We start from the raw sequence: 22,500 nt of genomic DNA, 5'->3' as shown, positions 1-22,500 counted from the left end.
AACATATTAATGTATGTGTCAAGTATAAAGTCATATGACTCTTGGGCGTTCGGCTGCAAAATTGGCTAAAAAAGTTGGGCATGGTAATGTAATCATGCTAGCATGCTAACAGTTAGCATTTGTCAAGTACCGAGTTATAGGATTCGTAAGCGTTTGGCTGCAAAATTGGCCAAAAAGTTAGCATGATAAGGTTAGCTTGCTAACAGTTAAATACATCAAGTACCAAGTTATATGACGAAGAGTATGCACGTAAAAATTGCTAAAAAAGTTAGCATGTGTCAAGTGCCGAGTTATATGACTCTTAGGCGTTCTGCTGCGAAAATTGCCTAAAAAAGTTAGCATGATAAGATTAAAATGATAACAGTTAAAAATGTGTCAAGTAACAAGTTATATGACAACGAAGTGCTTAAAAAAAAAAAAAAAAAGTTAGCATGCTAAGAGTTACCATTTGTTAAGTACCAGGTTGTATGACTCTGAGGCGTTTGGCTGCAAAATTGCCTAAAAAAGTTAGCATGATAAGATTAAAATAACAGTTAAAATGGATCAAGTACCAAGTTATATGACTATGAAGCATATGCATGTAAAATTCATTAAAAAAAAAAAAAAAAAAAAAAAAAAAAAAATTAGCATACCAACAGTTAGCATGTGTCAAGTACCAATTCATATGACTCATTTGGCAGGAAAACTTAATGTAAAAAATGTTATCAAAATGGAAAAAGTCTGAACCTTCTTGACTAATGAGACTTATTTGATTGTCTCCTGCTGTCAAATCTTGGACAAACAGCTGCCTGGACTGAGAAGGTCCACTGTCTTTGGTCAACCAACCACAAATGCTGACCTTTCACCTTCATGGACCATCCGTCCAGATGGAACTGAGAATCTCCTGTCCATATGGAACGAGACAATCTTTGGAAATTAGAAGAATTAGGGCAGGATTAAATGCAAAAAGTGCACTATTTAAGTAGCCGTGTGAAGCAAACAAGTCAGTTTACTGCTAATAAAGTTCTTCAGTTTAAGTTTAGGACTTAAACTATATTACACTATATTGCCAAAAAGTATTTGGCCACCTGCCTTGACTCACATATGAACTTGAAGTGCCATCCCATTCCTAACCCATAGGGTTCAATATGATGTCGGTCCACCTTTTGCAGCTATTACAGCTTCAACTCTTCTGGGAAGGCTGTCCACAAGGTGTGTTTATAGAATTTTTCCACACAGAGAGGTGGAGAAGGCCTGGCTCTCAGTCTACGTTCTAATTCATCCCAAAAGGTGTTCTATCGGGTTCAGGTCAGGACTCTGTGCAGGCCAGTCAAGTTCATCCACACCAGACTCTGCCATCCATGTCTTTATGGACCTTGCTTTGTGTACTGTCATGTTGGAAGAGGAAGGGGCCCGCTCCAAACTATTCCCACAAGGTTGGGAGCATGGAATTGTCCAAAATGTTTTGGTATCCTGGAGCATTCAAAGTTCCTTTCGCCTAGCCCAGGGGTCGGCAACCTTTACCAGTCAAAGAGCCATTTTGACCAGTTTCACAAATTATAGAAAACAACGGGAGCCGCAATTTTTTTTTTAAATTTTAAATGAAATAACACTGTATACAAAGTTTTTTATTTGCTTTGTATAAACCAGGGGTCTTCTTTATGTGGAATTTGAAAGCTGGTGCGGCACGCGGGTTTTAAATGAATGGCTCAGCGTCATGCGCGCCGTGATGGTACAGCATATAGCACCCACTACAGCCAGCGAGCCTGATCAACCACCCTTTATATGGGGCTTCCGCTAGCTCACGTAGGTGACAGCAAGGCATACTTGCTCAACAACCACACAGGTCACACTGACGGTGGCAGTATAAAAAAAAAAAAACTTTAACACTCTTACTAATAATGCCGCCACACTGTGAACCCACACCAAACAAGAATGACAAACACATTTCGGGAGAACATCTGCACCGTAACACAACATAAACACAACAGGACAAATACCCAGAATCCCATGCAGCCCTAACTCTTCCGGGATACATTATACACCCCCGCTACCAAACCCCGCCCACCTCAACCGACGCACAGAGAGGGGGGGGGGGTTGGTGGTAGCAGGGATGTATAATGTAGCCCGGAAGAGTCAGGGCTGCATGGGATTCTGGGTGTTTGTTCTGTTGTGTTTATGTTGTGTTAAGGTGCAGATGTTCTCCCGAAATGTGTTTGTCATTCTTGTTTGGTTTTGGTTCAAAGTGTGGCGCATTATTAGTAAGAGTGTTAAAGTTGTTTTATATGGTCACCGTCAGTGTAACCTGTGTGGCTGTTGACAAAGTATGCCTTGCTGTCACGTACGTGTGCAAGCAGAAGATGTAAATTGCTTAACAAGTGTTGGACTGGCACGCTGTTAATACAGATTGTAGAGAGTGCCAAATGTTGTACCATCATGGCACGCCCTTATTATAACTGTAAGGGTGAAAATCGGTGAATATTAATCCCGGGAGTTTTCTGCGAGAGGCACTGAAATCCGGAAGTCTCACGGGAAAATTGGGGGGTTCAGCAAGTAAACTGCTGAGCCGCATCAGAGTGGTCAAAGAGCCGCATGCGGCTCCGTAGCCGCGGGTTGCCGACCCCTGGCCTAGCCCAACTCCTGAAAAACAACCCCACACCATAATTCCTCCTCCACCAAATGTCTAATTTGGCACAATGCAGTACGAAATGTACCGTTGGAAATCACTGAGCTCCTGAGAGCGGCTCATTCTTTCACAAATGTTTGTAGAAACAGTCTCCATGCCTAAGTGCTCTAAGTGGCCGGGCCAAGTGATTAGTACACCTGATTCTGATCGTTTTGGATGGGTGGCCAAATACTTTTGGCAATATAGTACGTGTTTAAATGTCAACACAACAGCAGAACTGCATGTTTCTAAGAGTCCGAATAAGTTGAGAGTAAACACCATGCAGAGTCTTTCCTGCCATTGTTGGCTTGGGGACTTCCTCAAGGGACCGCACATTGTGGAAAAAGCAGGAAACTTGCCTGCTGGACATTTGACGAATGACCTCATTGTTGGACAAGCCGGCAGTTTGGTTGTTTTCTTTTGAAAGGTCCCATGTTGTCAATTTTAAGTAGGTCTTAAGATGTGTGTTGATTGTCATTTTAGCCCTACTGTTTTGTGTGCCTGTAGCTTTAACGCCAATGAGCTGGGTTTGTGCTTGTGGGTGTCCAAAAAGCGCTATTGTGTACAGTTTAAGAAAAACCTTTCTCTACCAGCTATTGCAAGGAATTAAGGGATTTCACCATCTACGGTCCGTAATATCATCAAAGGGTTCAGAGAATCTGGAGAAATCACTGCACATAAGCAGCTAAGCCCGTGACCTTCGATCCCTCAGGCTGTACTGCATCAACAAGTGACATCAGTGTGTAAAGGATATCACCACATGGGCTCAGGAACACTTCAGAAACCCACTGTCAGTAACTACAGTTGGTCGCTACATCTGTAAGTGCAAGTTAAAACTCTCCTATGCAAGGCGAAAACCGTTTATCAACAACACCCAGAAACGCCGTCGGCTTCGGTGAGCCTGAGCTCATGTAAGATGGACTGATACAAAGTGGAAAAGTGTTCTGTGGTCTGACGAGTCCACATTTCAAATTGTTTTTGGAAACTGTGGACGTCGTGTCCTCCGGACCAAAGAGGAAAAGAACCATCCGGATTGTTATAGGCGCAAAGTTGAAAAGCCAGCATCTGTGATGGTATGGGGGTGTATTAGTGCCTAAGACATGGGTAACTTACACATCTGTGAAGGCGCCATTAATGCTGAAAGGTACATACAGGTTTTGGAGCAACATATGTTGCCATCCAAGCAAAGTTACCATGGACGCCCCTGCTTATTTCAGCAAGACAATGCCAAGCCACGTGTTACATCAACGTGGCTTCATAGTAAAAGAGTGCGGGTACTAGACTGGCCTGCCTGTAGTCCAGACCTGTCTCCCATTGAAAATATGTGGCGCATTATGAAGCCTAAAATACCACAACGGAGACCCCCGGACTGTTGAACAACTTAAGCTGTACATCAAGCAAGAATGGGAAAGAATTCCACCTGAGAAGCTTCAAAAATGTGTCTCCTCAGTTCCCAAACGTTTACTGAGTGTTGTTAAAAGGAAAGGCCATGTAACACAGCGGTGAACATGCCCTTTCCCAACTACTTTGGCACGTGTTGCAGCCATGAAATTCTAAGTTAATTATTATTTGCAAAAAAAAGTTTATGAGTTTGAACATCAAATATGTTGTCTTTGTAGTGCATTCAATTGAATATGGGTTGAAAGGGATTTACAAATCATTGTATTCCGTTTATATTTACATCTAACACAATTTCCCAACTCATATGGAAACAGGGTTTGTATATTTTGTACTCCTTGCTATAGAAGGGGTGTTTAAAGTTTCAAAATAATAAACTAATCCTTTCCGAGTTTTCAACAATTAGCCTTACATGTTTTTAAGATGTGTGTCAGGTTCAAACACTGATGACATCTATTAAACGAGACAAGAAGTAAGGAATTAAACGGAGACAGAATTCAATTTAGCTCAATTGAGGAGAAACATCTGGGCTGTACTCTTGTAGAGTCTCCATCACGCTCTGACGAAAGATTGTACGCCTCCTCTTTTATTTGGACTTTCCCTGATTACATGGAAACAGCTGTTTCTAAGGGTCGGGGGTCATAAACAGCCATCGCCTTTGATTAAAACAGTTCAAAAGAAAAGGTCCCTGGAGGGGAGTCGGGTCCTGCTTCCTCTTCACTTTGTAGTTCTCGGGTCAAAACAATATATTTCTGTTGATTACGATACATGAAAGAAACAGAACACCTTCATGTTGCTTCCCTTCCTACACATTGGAGTTTTACAAGCCTTCTGCTTGGTAGGATTAAAGACAGCTTTTGTCTTCTCGCCGGGAACTCATTGAAACACAACGTTTTGTGATAACTTAGATACAATTATTCTAACAATGTGTACTGAATATTTTTGTTGTATTAAGTACTCATAAAAACATACTTTTGTGTTCAGACAACACAGCGGACGTCCTGGTGGAACAAGGCTCCTTCAGCCTGGACGACCCCAGAGACTACAGCGTGGACGTTAGCATCAGCGACGGAGGACGCCCCGTCCAGACCAGCACCACCAAACTGGCCATTAAGGTATGTTTAAGTATAAAGTACTAATCAATGGCTGTGATAAAGTACTACTCAAGGTCTGTAATAAAGTATAAAGTACTAATCAAGGTCTGTGTTAAAGTATAAAGTACTAATTAAGGTTTGTAATAAAGTAAAAAGTACTAATCAAGGTCTGTAATAAAGTATAAAGTACTAATCAATGGCTCTGATCAAATATAAAGTACTAATCAAGGTCTGTAATCAAATCAAACTATTTGTATAGCACTTTTCATACATATACTGTAAAATATAGCACACATTTAAAAACACAGTAAAGTAAAAAGTACTAATCAATGGCTGTGATACTGTATAAAGTACTAATCGAGGTCTGTAATAAAGTACTGGGTACTAATCAAGGTCTGTGTTAAAGTATACAGTACCAATTAAGGCCAGGTTGAGATATAACTTACTAGTCAAAGTATGTGTTTAATGTATTAAGTACTAGTCAAATAATGTGTTAATAGTATAAAGTACTAATCAAGGTTTTTGTTCAATTATAAAGTACTAATGAAGGTCGGCACTTTTCATACATATACTGTAAAATGTAACACAGTGCTTTACATTTAAAAACACAATAAAGTAAAATGTACTAATCAATGGCTGTGTTACTGTATAAAGTACCAATCAATATATGTAATAAAGTATAAGGTACTAATCAAAGTCTGTGTTAAAGTATAAAATGCTAATCAAGGTATGGGTTGAAGTATAAAGTACTAATCAGAGTCTATGATTAAGTATAAACTAAAAAAGTAGGATATAAAATATCGAACAAGGTCTGTTTTGAAGTATAAAGTACCAATTAAAGTTTTTCTTTAATGAAAAAGTACTAATCAAAGTATAAAGTATTAATCAAGGCCTCTGTTAAAGTAAAAAATATTAGTAAAGGTCTGTGTGATGACGTATAAAGTACTAATCAAGGTTTTTGGCAAAGTATAAAGTACTAATCAAAGCATAAAGTACCAATCAAGGTATGTGTTAAAGTATAAAGTTCCAATTAAGGACAGGTTGAGATACAACTTACAAATCAAAGTATGTGTTCAAAGTATAAAGTACTAATCAAATTATTTGTTAATAGTATAAAGTACTAATCAAGGTTTTTGATAACTTATAAAGTACTAATCCAAGTATAATGTGCAGCTCTATGTCTGTGTTAAAGTAACAAGTACTGGTTAAGATATAAAGTAGCAATTAAGGTCTGTGTGAAAGTATAAAGTACTAATCAATGTCTGTGTGAAAGTATAAAGTAATATTCAAGGCCTGTGTTAAAGTATAAAGTACTAATTAAGGCCTGTGTGAAAATATAAAGTACTAATTATGGCATGCATGAAAGTATGAAGTACTAATTAAGATATATGATAAAGTATAAAGTACTAATCAAGGTCTCTGTTAAAGTATAGCATTTTAATTCAGGTCTGTGATAAAGTATAAAGTACTAAGCAAGACATGTGTTAAAGCATGGTAATGTATAAAATACTAATCAAAGTCTTTGATAAAGTATGACGTTTAAATCAAGGTCTGTCTGAGAGTATAAAGTACTAATTAAAGTATGTGTACAAGTATTATTCAAGGCCTTTACTAAAGTATATAATACTAATCAAGGTCTGAGTAAAAGTATGAAGTGCTAATTAAGGCCTGTGTTCAAATATCAAGTACTAATCAAGGCCTGTGTTAAAGTATAAAGTACTAATCAAGTTCTGTGTTAAAGTATAAAGTACTAATCAAGGCCTGTGTTAAAGTATAAAGTACTAATTAGGTTCAGTGTGAAAGTATAAAGTACTAATTAAGGCCTGTGTTCAAATATTACGTACTAATCAAGGCCTGTGTTAAAGTATAAAGTACTGATCAAGTTCTGTGTGAAAGTATATAGTACTAATTAAGGCCTGTGTTCAAATATCAAGTGCTAACCAAGGCTTGTGTTATAGTATAAAGTACTAATCATATTCTGTGTGAGAGTATACAATACTAATCAAAGCCTGTGTTCAAGTATCAAGGATTAATCAAGGCCTGTGTTAAAGTATATAGTACTAAACAAGTTCAGTGTGAAAGTATTAAGTTCTAATTAAGGCCTGTGTGAAAGTATAAAGTACTAATCAAGTCGTGTGTGAAAGTATAAAGTGCTAATTAAGGCAGGTGTTCAAATATCAAGTACTAATCAAGGCCGGTGTTAAAGTATAAAGTACTAATCAAGTTCTGTGTGAAAGTATAAAGTACTAATTAAGGCCTGTGTTCAAATATTACGTACTAATCAAGGCCTGTGTTAAAGTATAAAGTACTAACCACGTTCTGTGTGAAAGTATAAAGTACTAATTAAGGCCTGTGTTCAAATATCAAGTACTAATCAAGGCCTGTGTTAAAGTATAAAGTACTGATCAAGTTCAGTGTGAAAGTATAAAGTACTAATCAAAGCCCGTGTTCAAGTATCAAGGATTAATCAAGGCCTGTGTTAAAGTATATAGTACTAAACAGGTTCAGTGTGAAAGTATTAAGTACTAATTAAGGCCTGTGTGAAAGTATAAAGTACTAATCAAGTCGTGTGTGAAAGTATAAAGTGCTAATTAAGGCAGGTGTTCAAATATCAAGTACTAATCAAGGTCTTTGTTAAAGTATAAAGTACTAATCAAGTTCTGTGTGAAAGTATAAAGTACTAATTAAGGCCTGTGTTCAAATATCAAGCACTAATCAAGGCCTGTGTTAAAGTATAAAGTACTAACCACGTTATGTGTGAAAGTATAAAGTACTAATTAAGGCTTGTGTTCAAATATCAAGTACTAATCAATGCCTGTGTTAAAGTATAAAGTACTGATCAAGTTCAGTGTGAAAGTATAAAGTACTAATCAAAGCCCGTGTTCAAGTATCAAGGATTAATCAAGGCTTGTGTTAAAGTATAAAGTTCTAATCATATTCTGTGTGAGAGTATACAATACTAATCAAAGCCTGTGTTCAAGTATCAAGGATTAATCAAGGCCTGTGTTAAAGTATATAGTACTAAACAAGTTCAGTGTGAAAGTATTAAGTACTAATTAAGGCCTGTGTGAAAGTATAAAGTACTAATCAAGTCGTGTGTGAAAGTATAAAGTGCTAATTAAGGCAGGTGTTCAAATATCAAGTGCTAATCAAGGCCTGTGTTAAAGTATAAAGTACTAATCAAGTTCTGTGTGAAAGTATCAAGTACTAATTAAGGCCTGTGTTGAAATATAAAGTACTAACTACGTTCTGTGTGAAAGTATAAAGTGCTAATTAAGGCCTGTGTTCAAGTATCAAATACTAATCAAAGCCTGTGTTCAAGTATCAAATACTACACAACCCAACAAGGTGGTTTAACGGTTCATGTGATTGGCTGCAGGCGTGTCGCTGCGATGCCAGGCGGATTCCGACGCAATGCAAGGCCGTGGCTCAGAAGATGGGAGTAAGCGTCCACGTGCTGATCGCCATCCTTCTCTGCATCCTCACCATCTTGGGTACGTTGACAAAAAAATCATCGTACATGAATTGTGAACCGTGAGAACTGATGTTGTAATAGCATCATAACATTACCATAGCACATACAATGCTACAATGCATGAAAACACTCCTACAGACATCACACATGGGACGGTTTGGTAAGCAAGAATTGTTTTAGTTATATTGTAAAACTTACAAACGTCGCTTGGAGTGATGAATGAAGAATCCACTCGAGTATAAACGCAATGGACGGCCAGAAAACCGAACGGCAACTGTACTTCCGGTGGAAAGCACAAACAATAACATCTATTTTGTGCATTTGCTTGAATTTTTTGTAAACTTTATGCATTATGGCCGTCAGCAAGAAAAAAATCCAGAAATTAGCCACACTGTTTTATAAGCCGCAGGGTTTAAAGCGCAGGAAAAAATATATTAGCCGCACTAGACTATAAGCCGCAGACATATACGTTATGAAACGAGTTGTTTACACATAAATATTTTGTTAATGTTTATTTACATAGCTAGATTTTTTCCAAACGTCTGTAACACGGCAGTAAAACGGCTGATCAAACAAAACAGAAGTCATCGTCATGGACCCACGAACTGTGCAAGTTAGCTCTCCAATCAGCTAAACAGACTCAATAACGAAAATTAAACTGAAACAATACAAATATAATGCCATTATATGTTCGTAATACTAACACAGACACTCGTAAACGTGTTAGCATATTAGCTAATGTTAACGACGCTAGCGTCATAACATTACGATAACACATACAAATATGCATGAAAACACTCCTACAGACATCACACATGGGACGGTTTGGTAAGTAAGAATTGTTTTAGTTATATTGTAAAACTTACAAACATCGCTTGGAGTGATGAATGAAGAATCCACACCAGTTCAAACGCTATGGACGGCCAGAAGACCGAACGGGAACTGTACCTCCGGTGGAAAGCACAAACAATAACATCTATTTTGTGCATTTGCTTGAATTTTTTGTAAACTTTTTGCATTAAGGCCATCAGCAAGAAAAAATCCAGAAATTAGCCACACTGTTTTATAAGCCGCAGGGTTCAAAGCGCGGGAAAAAATATATTAACCGCACTAGACTATAAGCCGCACGTAATCTTTACTTATACAAATATGCATGAAACCATTCCTACAGACATCACACATGGGACGGTTTAGTAAGTACGAATTGTTTTAGTTATATTGTAAAACTTACAAACGTCGCTTGGAGTGATGAATGAAGAATCCATACGAGTAGCAACGTTATGGACGGCCAGAAGACCGAACGGCGGTGGAAAGCACAAACAATAACATTTTTTTTGTGTATTTGCTTGTTTTTTTTTATAAACTTTTTGCAATATGGCCGTCAGCAAAGAAAAAATCCAGAAATTAGTCACACTGTTTTATAAGCCGCAGGGTTCAAAGCGTAGGAAAAAATATATTAGCCGCACTAGACTATAAGCCGCACGTAATCTTTAATTATACAAATATGCATGAAACCATTCCTACAGACATCACACATGGGACGGTTTAGTAAGTACAAATTGTTTTAGTTATATTGTAAAACTTAAAAACGTTGCTTGGAGTGATGAATGAAGAATCCACACGAGTAGCAACGTTATGGACGGCCAGAAGACCGAACGGCGGTGGAAAGCACAAACAATAACATTTATTTAGTGTATTTGCTTGTTTTTTTTTTATAAACTTTTTGCAATATGGCCGTCAGCAAAGAAAAAATCCAGAAATTAGTCACACTGTTTTATAAGCCGCAGGGTTCAAAGCGCAGGAAAAAATATATTAGCCGCACTAGACTATAAGCCGCACGTAATCTTTAATTATACAAATATGCATGAAACCATTCCTACAGACATCACACATGGGACGGTTTAGTAAGTACAAATTGTTTTAGTTATATTGTAAAACTTACAAACGTCGCTTGGAGTGATGAATGAAGAATCCACACGAGTAGCAACGTTATGGACGGCCAGAAGACCGAACGGCGGTGGAAAGCACAAACAATAACATTTATTTAGTGTATTTGCTTGGTTTTTTTTTTATAAACTTTTTGCAATATGGCCGTCAGCAAAGAAAAAAATACAGAAATTAGCCACACTGTTTTATAAGCCGCAGGGTTCAAAGCGCAGGAAAAAATATATTAGCCGCACTAGACTATAAGCCGCACGTAATCTTTACTTATACAAATATGCATGAAACCATTCCTACAGACATCACACATGGGACGGTTTAGTAAGTACGAATTGTTTTAGTTATATTGTAAAACTTACAAACGTCGCTTGGAGTGATGAATGAAGAATCCACACGAGTAGCAACGTTATGGACGGCAAAAAGACCGAACGGCGGTGGAAAGCACAAACAATAACATTTATTTAGTGTATTTGCTTGGTTTTTTTTATAAACTTTTTGCAATATGGCCGTCAGCAAAGAAAAAAATACAGAAATTAGCCACACTGTTTTATAAGCCGCAGGGTTCAAAGCGCAGGAAAAAATATATTAGCCGCACTAGACTATAAGCCGCACGTAATCTTTACTTATACAAATATGCATGAAACCATTCCTATAGACATCACACATGGGACGGTTTAGTAAGTACGAATTGTTTTAGTTATATTGTAAAACTTAAAAACGTCGCTTGGCGTGATGAATGAAGAATCCACACGAGTAGCAACGTTATGGACGACCAGAAGACCGAACGGCAACTGTACTTCCGGTGGAAAGCACAAACAATAACATGTATTTAGTGTATTTGCTTGTTTTTTTTTATAAACTTTTTGCAATATGGCCATCAGCAAAGAAAAAATCCAGAAATTAGCCACACTGTTTTTATAAGCCGCAGGGTTCAGAGCGCAGGAAAAAAGTGCAGAATTTATGGTATATATTATGACTACATTGTATCATTGTTAATCGGCAATAACTGATGTATCGTCCAGCGAAATATGTTAGGAAAAGACATTTTGAGTGGAACTTCTCCCCGCCTTGGTCTTCCTGTCGCTTTGCCGAAGAACGCGGCGGCGGCGGCGGCGGCGGCGGGCGGGGAAACGAAGCCCGCAGTGGCGAGCGCACCATTCCCTTCGATACCTTCGCCCCCCCCGTCTCTAGATGGGAGGCGGGGACGGCGATAGGCGGCCTGGCGGGGAAAGATGAGAGTCGGTAGTTGGCGATAAAGAGGCAAGGAGGGACGGACGGAGAAGAGGTGGATTGTGGGAAAGTGGCGAAGAATAGGAGTGGTAATGAGGAGAGTTTATCAGCACTTTAGGTGCCGTCTGCTTATCAAACGGCAGCAAACATTCAACTTATTAACTATTAATACACTCTTTCTCCATCCAGCTCTCCATTTTCTCCTTCTCCCGGCCTCCCTGGCGTTATCAAGCGCCCTCGACACGGCCCAGATTAACTATTTAACGCACGCGTCATTATCTGCCATGAGGGCCTCAAGTAATTTAGCGCCGTTCACTTTTTCTCAGCGTATGACCCGCCGGAACAGAACATTTTCTCACTGCGCAAAGAAAAGGAGACACTTTTTTTTTCTTCTTTTTTTTTTTCCCCACCCGCCCCCTTTCTTCTCCTCTAAGTCTGATATCTGTCGAGCTTATTAAACTGCGGAGCATGTGTTGTAAAAGATTAATCTGTCGCGTTCCCATGCAAACTTAAAGGCGTACCCCGCTCACTAAAAGGCATGGGTAATGCCGCACGTCCTCAAGGAGACGCAAGTTCACATCAGAGCCCCCGAGCTCGCCGCCTTCGTTTCTAATGTCACTTCCTGCTTCCTCCTTGTCCCCCGAGCCCTAAGTAGTCTCAATGGAAGTCCTACAAAGTCATCACTAGGGATGGGCACCGCTCACATGTGAATGTTTTTATTATCATTAGAGATGTCCGATAATGGCTTTTTTGCCAATATCCCGATATTATCAAATTCTTAATTACCGATTCCGATATCAACCGATACCGATATATACAGTCGTGGAATCAACACATTATTATGCCTAATTTTGTTGTGATGCCCCGCTGGATGCATTAAACAATATAACAAGGTTTTCCAAAATAAATCAACTCAAGTTATGGAAAATATGCCATATTTAGTGCATTATTTTTTTTAACATGCCTCAAAACAGCAGCTTGGAATTTGGGACATGCTCTCCCTGAGAGAGCATGAGGAGGTTGAGGTAAAGGCAGGGTTGGGAGGGGGGGGCGGGGGAGGGGGTAGCGGGGGGTGTATATTGTAGCGTGCCGGAAGAGTTAGTGCTGCAAGGGGTTTCTGGGTATTTGTTCTGTTGTGTTTATGTTGTGTTACGGTGCGGATGTTCTCCCGAAATGGGTTTGTCATTCTTGTTTGGTGTGGGTTCACAGTGTGGCGCATATTTGTAACAGTGTTAAAGTTGTTTATACGGCCACCCTCAGTGTGACCTGTATGGCTGTTGACCAAGTATGCTTTGCATTCACTTGTGTGTGTGAAAAGCCGTAGATATTATGTGACTGGGCCGGCACGCAAAGGCAGTGCCTTTAAGGTTTATTGGTGCTCTGTATTTCTCCCTACGTCCGTGCACACAGTCATACATTTTACTTTTTGAAACAGATACCGATAATTTCCGATATTACATTTTAAAGCATTTATCGGACGATAATATCGGCAGTCCGATATTATCGGACATCTCCAAATATCCTTATATTATCGTTAGCAGGTATGAAAATAAATTGCAGTCACAGTCGCAAGTCCGAGTCGTCGTATGACTATGAAGCGTACGCATGTAAAATTTTCTTAAAAACGTTAGCATTTGTCAAGTACCAAGTCGTATGGATTTTAGCTGGGTTCACTTCAGAAAACCACTCTCAGTAACTACAGTTTGTCGCTACATCTGTAAGTGCAAGTTATGCAAAAGCGAAAGCCATTTATCAACAACACCCAGAAACACCACCGGCTTCGCTGGGCTTCGTAGCTGACCAAAGTCAGCTACATGGGCTCAGGAACACTTCAGAAAACCACTGTCAGTAACTACAGTTGGTCGCTACATCTGTAAGTGCAAGTTAAAACTCTCCTATGCAAAGCGAAAGCCATTTATCAACAACACCCAGAAACGCCGCCGGCTTCGCTGGGCCCGAGCTCATCTAAGATGGACTGATGCAAAGTGGTAAAAGTGTTCTGTGGTCTGGCGAGTCCACATTTTTGGAAACTGTGGACGTCGTGTCCTCCGGAACAAAGAGGAAAAGAACCATCCGGATTGTTATAGGCGCAAAGTTCAAAAGCTAGCATCTGTGATGGTATGGGGGTGTATTAGTGCCCAAGGCATGGGTAACTTACACATCTGTGAAGGCACCATTAATGCTGAAAGGTACATACAGGTTTTGGAGCAACATATGTTGCCATCCAAGCAACGTTATCATGGACGCCCCTGCTTATTTCAGCAAGACAATGCCAAGCCACGTGTTACAACAGCGTGGCTTCGTAGTCCAGACCTGTCTCCCATTGAAAATGTGTGGCACAATACGAAGCCTAAAATACGACAACGGAGACCCCGGACCGTTGAACAACTTAAGCTGTACATCAAGCAAGAATGGGAAAGAATTCCACCTGAAAAGCTTCAAAAATGTGTCTCCTCAGTTCCCAAACGCTTGTAAATTTACCGGACCATAAGGTGCACCGGATTATAAGGCGCATTGCCGATGAACGGGTCTATTCAGGTCTAATTTCATTAGGCGAATTAAAGGCAAAATAAATTATTATGATTTTTTTCTGCATCTAAAACACTTACATGTGGTCTACATAACATGTAATGGTGGTCAAAATGTTGTATAGATGATGTTTTACAGACCATCTTCAATCTGCGCCGTTTTGTGGGCGTTCTTATTTACGTGCCTCCACTTTGACGGCGTCTTGTCCCCGTCAGCCATGTTGTACCGGTATTTTTTAGCGCTTCCACGGCGAATGTACAGACAGATACAAGTGAGAACTGTACGCCACATCGTAATAGAAACACCCCACAACAAGAGGATAGATGGAAAGACGGAGCCCGCACTTAAGTTTTCGGGATTTACGCAGATCCCAAACACACATCAGCAGGTACCGATATCACCACATGAACTCAGGAACACTTCAGAAAACCACTGTCAGTAACTACAGTTGGTCGCTACATCTGTAAGTGCAAGTTAAAACTCTACTATGCAAAGCCAAAGCCATTTATCAACAACACCCGGAAACGCCGCTGGCTTCGCTGGGCCCGAGCTCATCTAAGATGGACTGATGCAAAGTGGAAAAGTGTTCTGTGGTCTGACGAGTCCACATTTCAAATTGTTTTTGGAAACAGTGGACGTCGTGTCCTCCGGAACAAAGAGGAAAAGAACCATCCGGATTGTTGTAGGCGCAAAGTTGAAAAGCCAGCATCTGTGATGGTATGGGAGTGTATTAGTGCCCAAGACATGGGTAACTTACACATCTGTGAAGGCACCATTAATGCTGAAAGGTACATACAGGTTTTGGAGCAACATATGTTGCCATCCAAGCAACGTTACCATGGACGCCCCTGCTTATTTCAGCAAAACAATGCCAAGCCACGTGTACAGAGTGGCTTCATAGTAAAAGAGTGTGGGTCATACTTGCCAACCTTGAGACCTACGATTTCGGGAGGTGGGGCGTGGTCAGGGTGGGGTTGGGGGCATGGCTAAGAGGGGAGGAGTATATTTAGAGCTAGAATTCACCAAGTCAAGTATTTCATATATAAATATATACAGTATATACATATATATATATATATATATATATATATATATATATATATATATATATATATATATATATATATATATATATATATATATACATATATATATATATACTGTATATATATATATATATATATATATATATATATATATATATGATAAAATATACATATATATATATATATATATATATATATATATATATATATATATATATAGCCAGAATTCACTGAAAGGGAAGCATTTTCTTATATATATATATATATTATATATTTATATATATATATATATATATATATATATATATATATATATATATCAAGAGGGACAGAGACAGCGCACAGTGCATGTGGATCACATGTTACCATGGCGAGAAAACATGGAGAGACTGGAATGTAATAGAGTGATCTATGTTTGTCTGTTGCCATCTCCTGGTGAATGTTGGCTATAGCGTACTGTGGTTACTTTTTGGTTGGCCAACGATTTATGTGGTGTTGCGCACCTGACGTCAAGTGTGTGAGTCTGTTCTGAAGTCTACAGTAAAGAGACGTACTTCATCCCCTCGCCTGTTTATTGCCTCCAACTCAATATATTACAACAACATTGCTCCATGCAGACCCTCCAGGTCCGCATAGAGCTGGAGGGGGCGTGGCCTCCAGGTCCGCCTGAATTTCGGGAGATTATCGGGAGAAAATGTGTCCCGGGAGGTTTTCGGGAGAGGCGCTGAATTTCGGGAGTCTCCCGGAAAATCCAGGAGGGTTGGCAAGTATGATGTGGGTACTAGACTGGCTTGCCTGTAGTCCAGACCTGTCTCCCATTAAAATGTGTGGCGCATTATGACGCCTAAAATACCACAATGGAGACCCCCGGACTGTTGAACAACTTAAGCTGTACATCAAGCAAGAATGGGAAAGAATTCCACCTGAAAAGCGTCAAAAATGTGTCTCCTCAGTTCCCAAACATTTACTGAGTGTTGTTAAAAGGAAAGGCCATGTAACACAGTGGTAAAAATGCCCCTGTGCCAACTTTTATGAAATGTGTCGCTGCCATTAAATTCTAAGTTAATGATTATTTGCAAAAAAAAAATGAAGTTTCTCAGTTCAAATATTAAATATCTTGTCTTTGCAGTTTATTCAATTGAAAATAAGTTGAAGAGGATTTGCAAATCATTGTATTTTGTTTTTATTGACCATTTACACAACGTGCCAACTTCACTGGTTTTGGGTTTTGTACATCCTTAATAATATACATAAGCAGCAGATGACACCCGAAACCCGGATGGGCAGATACAGAACTGTCGTTAAAAGGGTGGATGATATTTCATCATCAACTTTATCCAGCTCTTCCTTCAATGCTCTTCCTCATTTCCTCTCCTCCTCCTTCCTGTCTTTGCCAAGTACTTTCTGTTTCTCGCCGGCTGAGAAGACTCATTTGCTGCAGGCAAACTTTGCAGACACCTCAAAACCGTCCGCCGCTCATTTTGCCGCCGCCTGTGTTTTTCCAGACTCGCTCACTTGTTAGCGCCTTCTTCTTCCTCCTCCTCCTCCTCCTCCTCGCTCGCTTCCTGGCCCCATTCTCATTCATGCCCCAATTTCCGATCGACGTCGCTTTTCGAAAGCCTCCCTGGCTTTCCTCGTTCGACTGACCGCTTTAATCTCGCCAGGCAAAGTCTTCACGCGCTCGTTAATCGCGCCCACCAACTGCTGCCTGTCAAACATCAAAACGCCACCGCGTAACTTTTGAACGTCTTTCCAAAAAAAAAAGAGAAAAAAAAGTGTTTTCCCAAAACTGAACATGTCTGCCGTGTCTTTCAGTGATCGTGATTCTGTTCGTGATGAAGAAACGCTTCCACAAGGACTCGCTGGCCGGCATGAAGAACAGCGGCGAGATTCACGAACAGCTGGTCACGTACGACGAGGAGGGCGGCGGCGAGATGGACACTAACGGGTATGTGGTTGAAAAACATTCACTCACTTATTTCTAGATGTTCGAAATCGGTTCTCCCGGTTGTTCGATAAGAAAAGAACCGATTCCATGGACTGGAATCCCTTTTTGAGAACCGGTTACTGTTATCGAGGCCACTATAGTAAAGAAAAAGAGTTGGTTCTTTATTCGAATCCCTTCCCACGTACAGGAAATGCCCTGTGGGCATACTTGCCAACCTTGAGACCTCCGATTTCGGGAGTTGGGGGGAGGGGAGGGCGTGGTCGGGGTGGGACGGGGGCGTGGTTGAGGGCGTAGCTAAAAGGGGAGGAGTATGTTTACAGCTAGAATTCACCAAGTCAAGTATTTCATATATATATAGATAATATATATATATATATATATATATATATATAGATAGATAATATATATATATATATATATATATATATATATAAGAAATACTATATATATATATATATATATATATATATATATACATACACATATACGTATATATATATATATATATATATATATATATATATATATATATATATATATATATATATATATATATATATATACATATATATAGATATATATATACACGTATATATGTATATATATACGTATATATATATATATATATATATATATATATATATATATATATAAATATATATATATATATATATATATATATAAATGAACACTTAAATTCAAGTATTTATTTTATATATATATATATATATATATATATATATATATACATACATATATATAGATATATATATACACGTATATATGTATATATATACGTATATATATATATATATATATATATATATATATATATATATATATATATATATATATATATTATATATAAAATAAATACTTGAATTTAAGTGTTCATTTATTTACACATATACACACACCTAACACTCATCTACTCATTGTTGAGTTAAGGGTTGAATTGTCCATCCTTGTTCTATTCTCTGTCACTATTTTTCGAACCATGCTGAACACCTTCTCTGATGATGCATTGATGTGTGGCACGCACAAAAGTGCTTTCATCAAATGCACTAGATGGCAGTATTGTCCTGTTTAAGAGTGTCACAACTTTGCTGTTTACGGCAGACGAACTGCTTTACGGTAGACGAAAAACGTGACTGCTGTTGTTGTGTGTTGTTGCCGCGCTGGGAGGACGTTAATGAAACTGCCTAACAATAAACCCACATAAGAAACCAAGAACTCGCCCTCCATCATTCTACAGTTATAACGTGATTGGGCAGGTATGCTGTTTAAATTGTGGGTTAATATTCAAATAAAATATTTGTTATTATGGACCTGAGTCCACCTGAATTTCGGGAGATTTTCGGGAGAAAATTTGTCCCGGGAGGTTTTCGGGAGAGGCGCTGAATTTCGGGAGTCTCCCGGAAAATCCGGGAGGGTTGGCAAGTATGCCTGTGGGACCTGCAATGTTATGCCCATTTGATTGTAGCCTCTTACTGACACCTTGTGGCGACATGAAAATACTACTCGTCATTAGTTTGGGCACTTCCGGGTTGAGACAATTGAGAAGTAGACAAGTTGCGTTAGCTCTTACAAGCCTTGGAAAAGATAAGTCTGTAAGTAAACTGTTTAACTTGTTTATGTAACTCAATATTAAGGTGGAAAGTGGTTAAGTTTGATACTAAGATGTTTATTGAAAAACGATTTTTGTGCACTGTTTCAATGGATGTTTTGAGGACTTAAAAAGGGCTGCCAGTCGTATATTTCCACCATCGAAATAGTTTCAACACTCAGAAGTATTTGTTTGATGATAATACTGTATATTTGTGTGAAGCTAATATTTACATATTGTGTATTACATTTCAGTATGTTAATTGAATCACATTTGTGTATTTCAGTTTAAAAAAAACAAAAAAACAGTCCAGTGCAAGACAAAAGTAAAGGTAGGAAAAGACAAAGCAAGATCAACAACAATAAAGAGCCTAAATGGATTAATCTGCTTTGGATTGTTTGTTAGCTGTCTGCCAAGCTGTATAACCTCAACACGTATAGTGAGGGCAGAACAGGCAATATGCAATTATTGCCAGGCTTCACTCTCATGTAAGGGGGGGAAGAATTGTTGATTGATGACTGTGGTGTTCTTAGTGTCATAGTGTGTGTAGTTAGTATGTTCCAATAGCAACAGAAGTGCACTTTTTGGAGAGCTGTATTATTTTCAGTTGTGTGCCCAAGGAACTGATTTTATTTAACACCATATTATTATTTATACACCTATAGTGATCACAGAGACAGGTTGTTTTTGTGTTACTGTATATATTTGTTTTTCTGAAAAATCCCACTTAATATACTTTGGGTAACAACAGTTAATATTTTTTTTATTTTTTTTTTGGTTGGGTAACAGTCAATATTTATTTATTTATTTATTTTTCTTATAAAATAAAAGTGAGCTTTTGTTAAACCAAATATTGTGTTTTTTTCCATATACAACAACCTATCTGGATTCGATAAGAGAATCGATAAGGAATCGGATTCGATAACGGGCATAAAATAACTACTGCCACCTGCTGCAATGTTCGGGAGTAATCTACATTAGTTAATTGCATAATTAAAAATTGTCAGAGTAATTTTTTATTATTTTGTTGAAGTCACTTATAATTTACTTTATATGCTATTAGTTATGCAAGATTTTATTTAGTTCTATTTATTTATTATTTATTTACTGTAGATTCATTTTATTTTCATCTTTTTTTTATTTGTATTTTATTTCCAAACATTCCTCAGATGAGCCAACTGCCTCAGGGGTTATCGACCATTTGTGTCAGCGTCCTGGTTTTTGATTGATTGATTGAAACTTTTATTAGTAGATTGCACAGTACAGTACATATTCCGTACAATTGACCACTAAATGGTAACACCCCAATAAGTCTTTCAACTTGTTTAAGTCGGGTCCACGTTAATCAATTCATGGTATAAATATATACTATCAGCATAATACAGTCATCACACAAGTTAATTATCAGAGTATATACATTGAATTGTTTACATTATTTACAATCCGGGGAGGTGGGATGTGGTGGGGGGAGGGTGTTAGTCTAGGGTTGTAGTTGCCTTGAGGTGTTCTTTTAGTGTGGCCATGGTCTGATGACCTCCTGGTGCAGATGGCTTCTGTGATAGTGTTTACTCACATGTCTCCTCTGTACTCAGCCATGCAGTAATTTGTTCATATAGTTGCATATGTGTGTATGTTGTGTGTGTGTTTGTGTTTGGTATCTGTGTCCGTGCGTACGTATGTGATAATGGGGGGGTATGGGTCACCGGGGTATTGTTTTTAACTTTGTAAAGCACTTTGCGTTGCATTTCTTTTATGTATGAAAAGCGCTTTATAAATAAAGTTTGATTGATTGATTGAGAAGTTATCACCATGGATCCACTAGCTTTAGAAGCGAGCTCTCCAATCAGCTAAAAAGACTCAATAACTCCACGGTGAATTTACTAAGGAATTTGTGAAATTGAAACAATACAAAAATAACCCCAATGTAAGGTAATAATTAGAGATGTCCGATAATATCGGACTAACGATATTATCGGCCGATAAATGCTTGAAAATGTAATATCGGAAATTATCGGTTACAAAAAGTAAAATGTAGGACTTTTTAAAACGCTGCTGTACGAAGTGGTACACAGACGTAGGGAGAAGTGCAGAAAAGGCACTGCCTAAATCACATACTTGGTCAGCAGCCATACAGGTCACACTGAGGGTGGCCGTATAAACAACTTTAACACTGTTACAAATATGCGCCACACTGTGAACCCACACCAAACAAGAATGACAAACACATTTCGGGAGAACATCCGCACCGTAACACAGCATAAACACAACAGAACAAATACCCAGAACCCCTTATAGCACTAACTCTTCCGGGACGCTACAATATACACCCCCCCTGCTACTTGTACTTCCGGTTCAAAGCTTGAAACAGCGACGAAACACGTAGCCATTCACCCAGCAACACATGCAGAGAGAGAACTCATCCAAAAGATGGCGCCATAGCACAAACAATAACATACCCTTTTAGTGTCTTTGCATGTGTTTTATGAAAACTATTTGCATATTGGCTGTCAGTTACAAAGTGTTGACACTGTAAGTATTGTACTTATTACGCACTAGCTGAGTGTAACCTTAGTTGTAGTTTTCATTGTCAAATTTGGAAGTGTTTAAATCGCCATGTAAAATCGCTAATGCTTATCTGTAACATGTAAAAAAAAACATTTTTATTATTAGCATTTAGCTAGCGTGTTTTGAAAAGAAGTAGCCTGCCGCACTCAAACGATTTTAAAGCTAATTACCACATTTTGTTTGTGCAATATTCGATGACGCTTATTTACGCTTCTTAGCAACATTGATTCCCTGTCTAGTTCATGTGAGACACTTTGAAGGCAAGCCGTATTAAAGTGTATTTAAACCGCCTCTGTTTGCAATATTTATCTCCTGGGCTGCGTCCCATAATTTCCTGACCCAGTTTAGCTGAAAGGAATCATTAAAGTTTGATGTAATCTGAATCTAATCTAATGTGAAGCGTCTTAAAAAGCCTCCGCTTAATGCGAGGCTCGTTTTTGATGAGGAAAGAACGCCGATGATAACAATCGAACGTGTCCTTCTTGGCCAAGTCTTTTTTTCACGGACACTTTTTGTTTCTAGATGTTATGTGCGAAACACTAAATAAATAAGTCAATCTTTAAATATTCACTTAAATTAGTCATTTATTGATTATAATCAGATACACAAATGTCAGTTTATTTAATGTAAAAGTAATTCAATTATCTAATCAAATGATTAGCTTTTTTAATATTTAATCAATTATGCTGACACACAGATTTGTTGAACATTAAATGCAAAAATAATGAATCTAAATTTAATATCACCTATTGAAACAACTAGTTAGCAAAGCATTATATGTACTTTTCCGTTAATGAATAAATACTTCCATTTTTAATTACATTTATTTCGTAAATTCCAATTGTAATTAATGAACCATTTTAGTAATTATTTAAACATGTATTTAGTTAGTTTTGTCCCATTCGACTCTCCATATTCATGACCTCAGTCAGCATGCTTCTTTCTATTGGTCGGTCTACGTGTCAATCATTCCATGCGAGGATTAACCTCAACTCCAGATTACGTCTATAAGGATATCTCCATT

The 22,500-nt window shown here is 38.3% G+C and overlaps 1 protein-coding gene across 1 annotated transcript in view; it reads left to right on the top strand.

Moving 5' to 3' along the window:
• The window catches only part of cdh5 (cadherin 5), a 91,683-nt gene that overhangs the window by 66,872 nt on the left and 2,311 nt on the right, over window positions 1-22,500 (top strand). Inside the window, exons 12-14 of the mRNA XM_061966477.1 lie at window positions 5,027-5,157; window positions 8,516-8,630; window positions 17,173-17,305. Of these exons, the coding sequence (XP_061822461.1) occupies window positions 5,027-5,157; window positions 8,516-8,630; window positions 17,173-17,305 (379 nt within the window). The remainder of the gene's footprint in view (window positions 1-5,026; window positions 5,158-8,515; window positions 8,631-17,172; window positions 17,306-22,500) is intronic.

The sequence above is a fragment of the Nerophis lumbriciformis genome, linkage group LG02, assembly GCF_033978685.3.
Source record: "Nerophis lumbriciformis linkage group LG02, RoL_Nlum_v2.1, whole genome shotgun sequence".
Classification (NCBI taxonomy): domain Eukaryota; kingdom Metazoa; phylum Chordata; class Actinopteri; order Syngnathiformes; family Syngnathidae; genus Nerophis; species Nerophis lumbriciformis.
The sequence above is the reverse complement of the archived record's forward strand: the minus strand, read 5'-3'. Positions and strand labels throughout refer to the sequence as shown.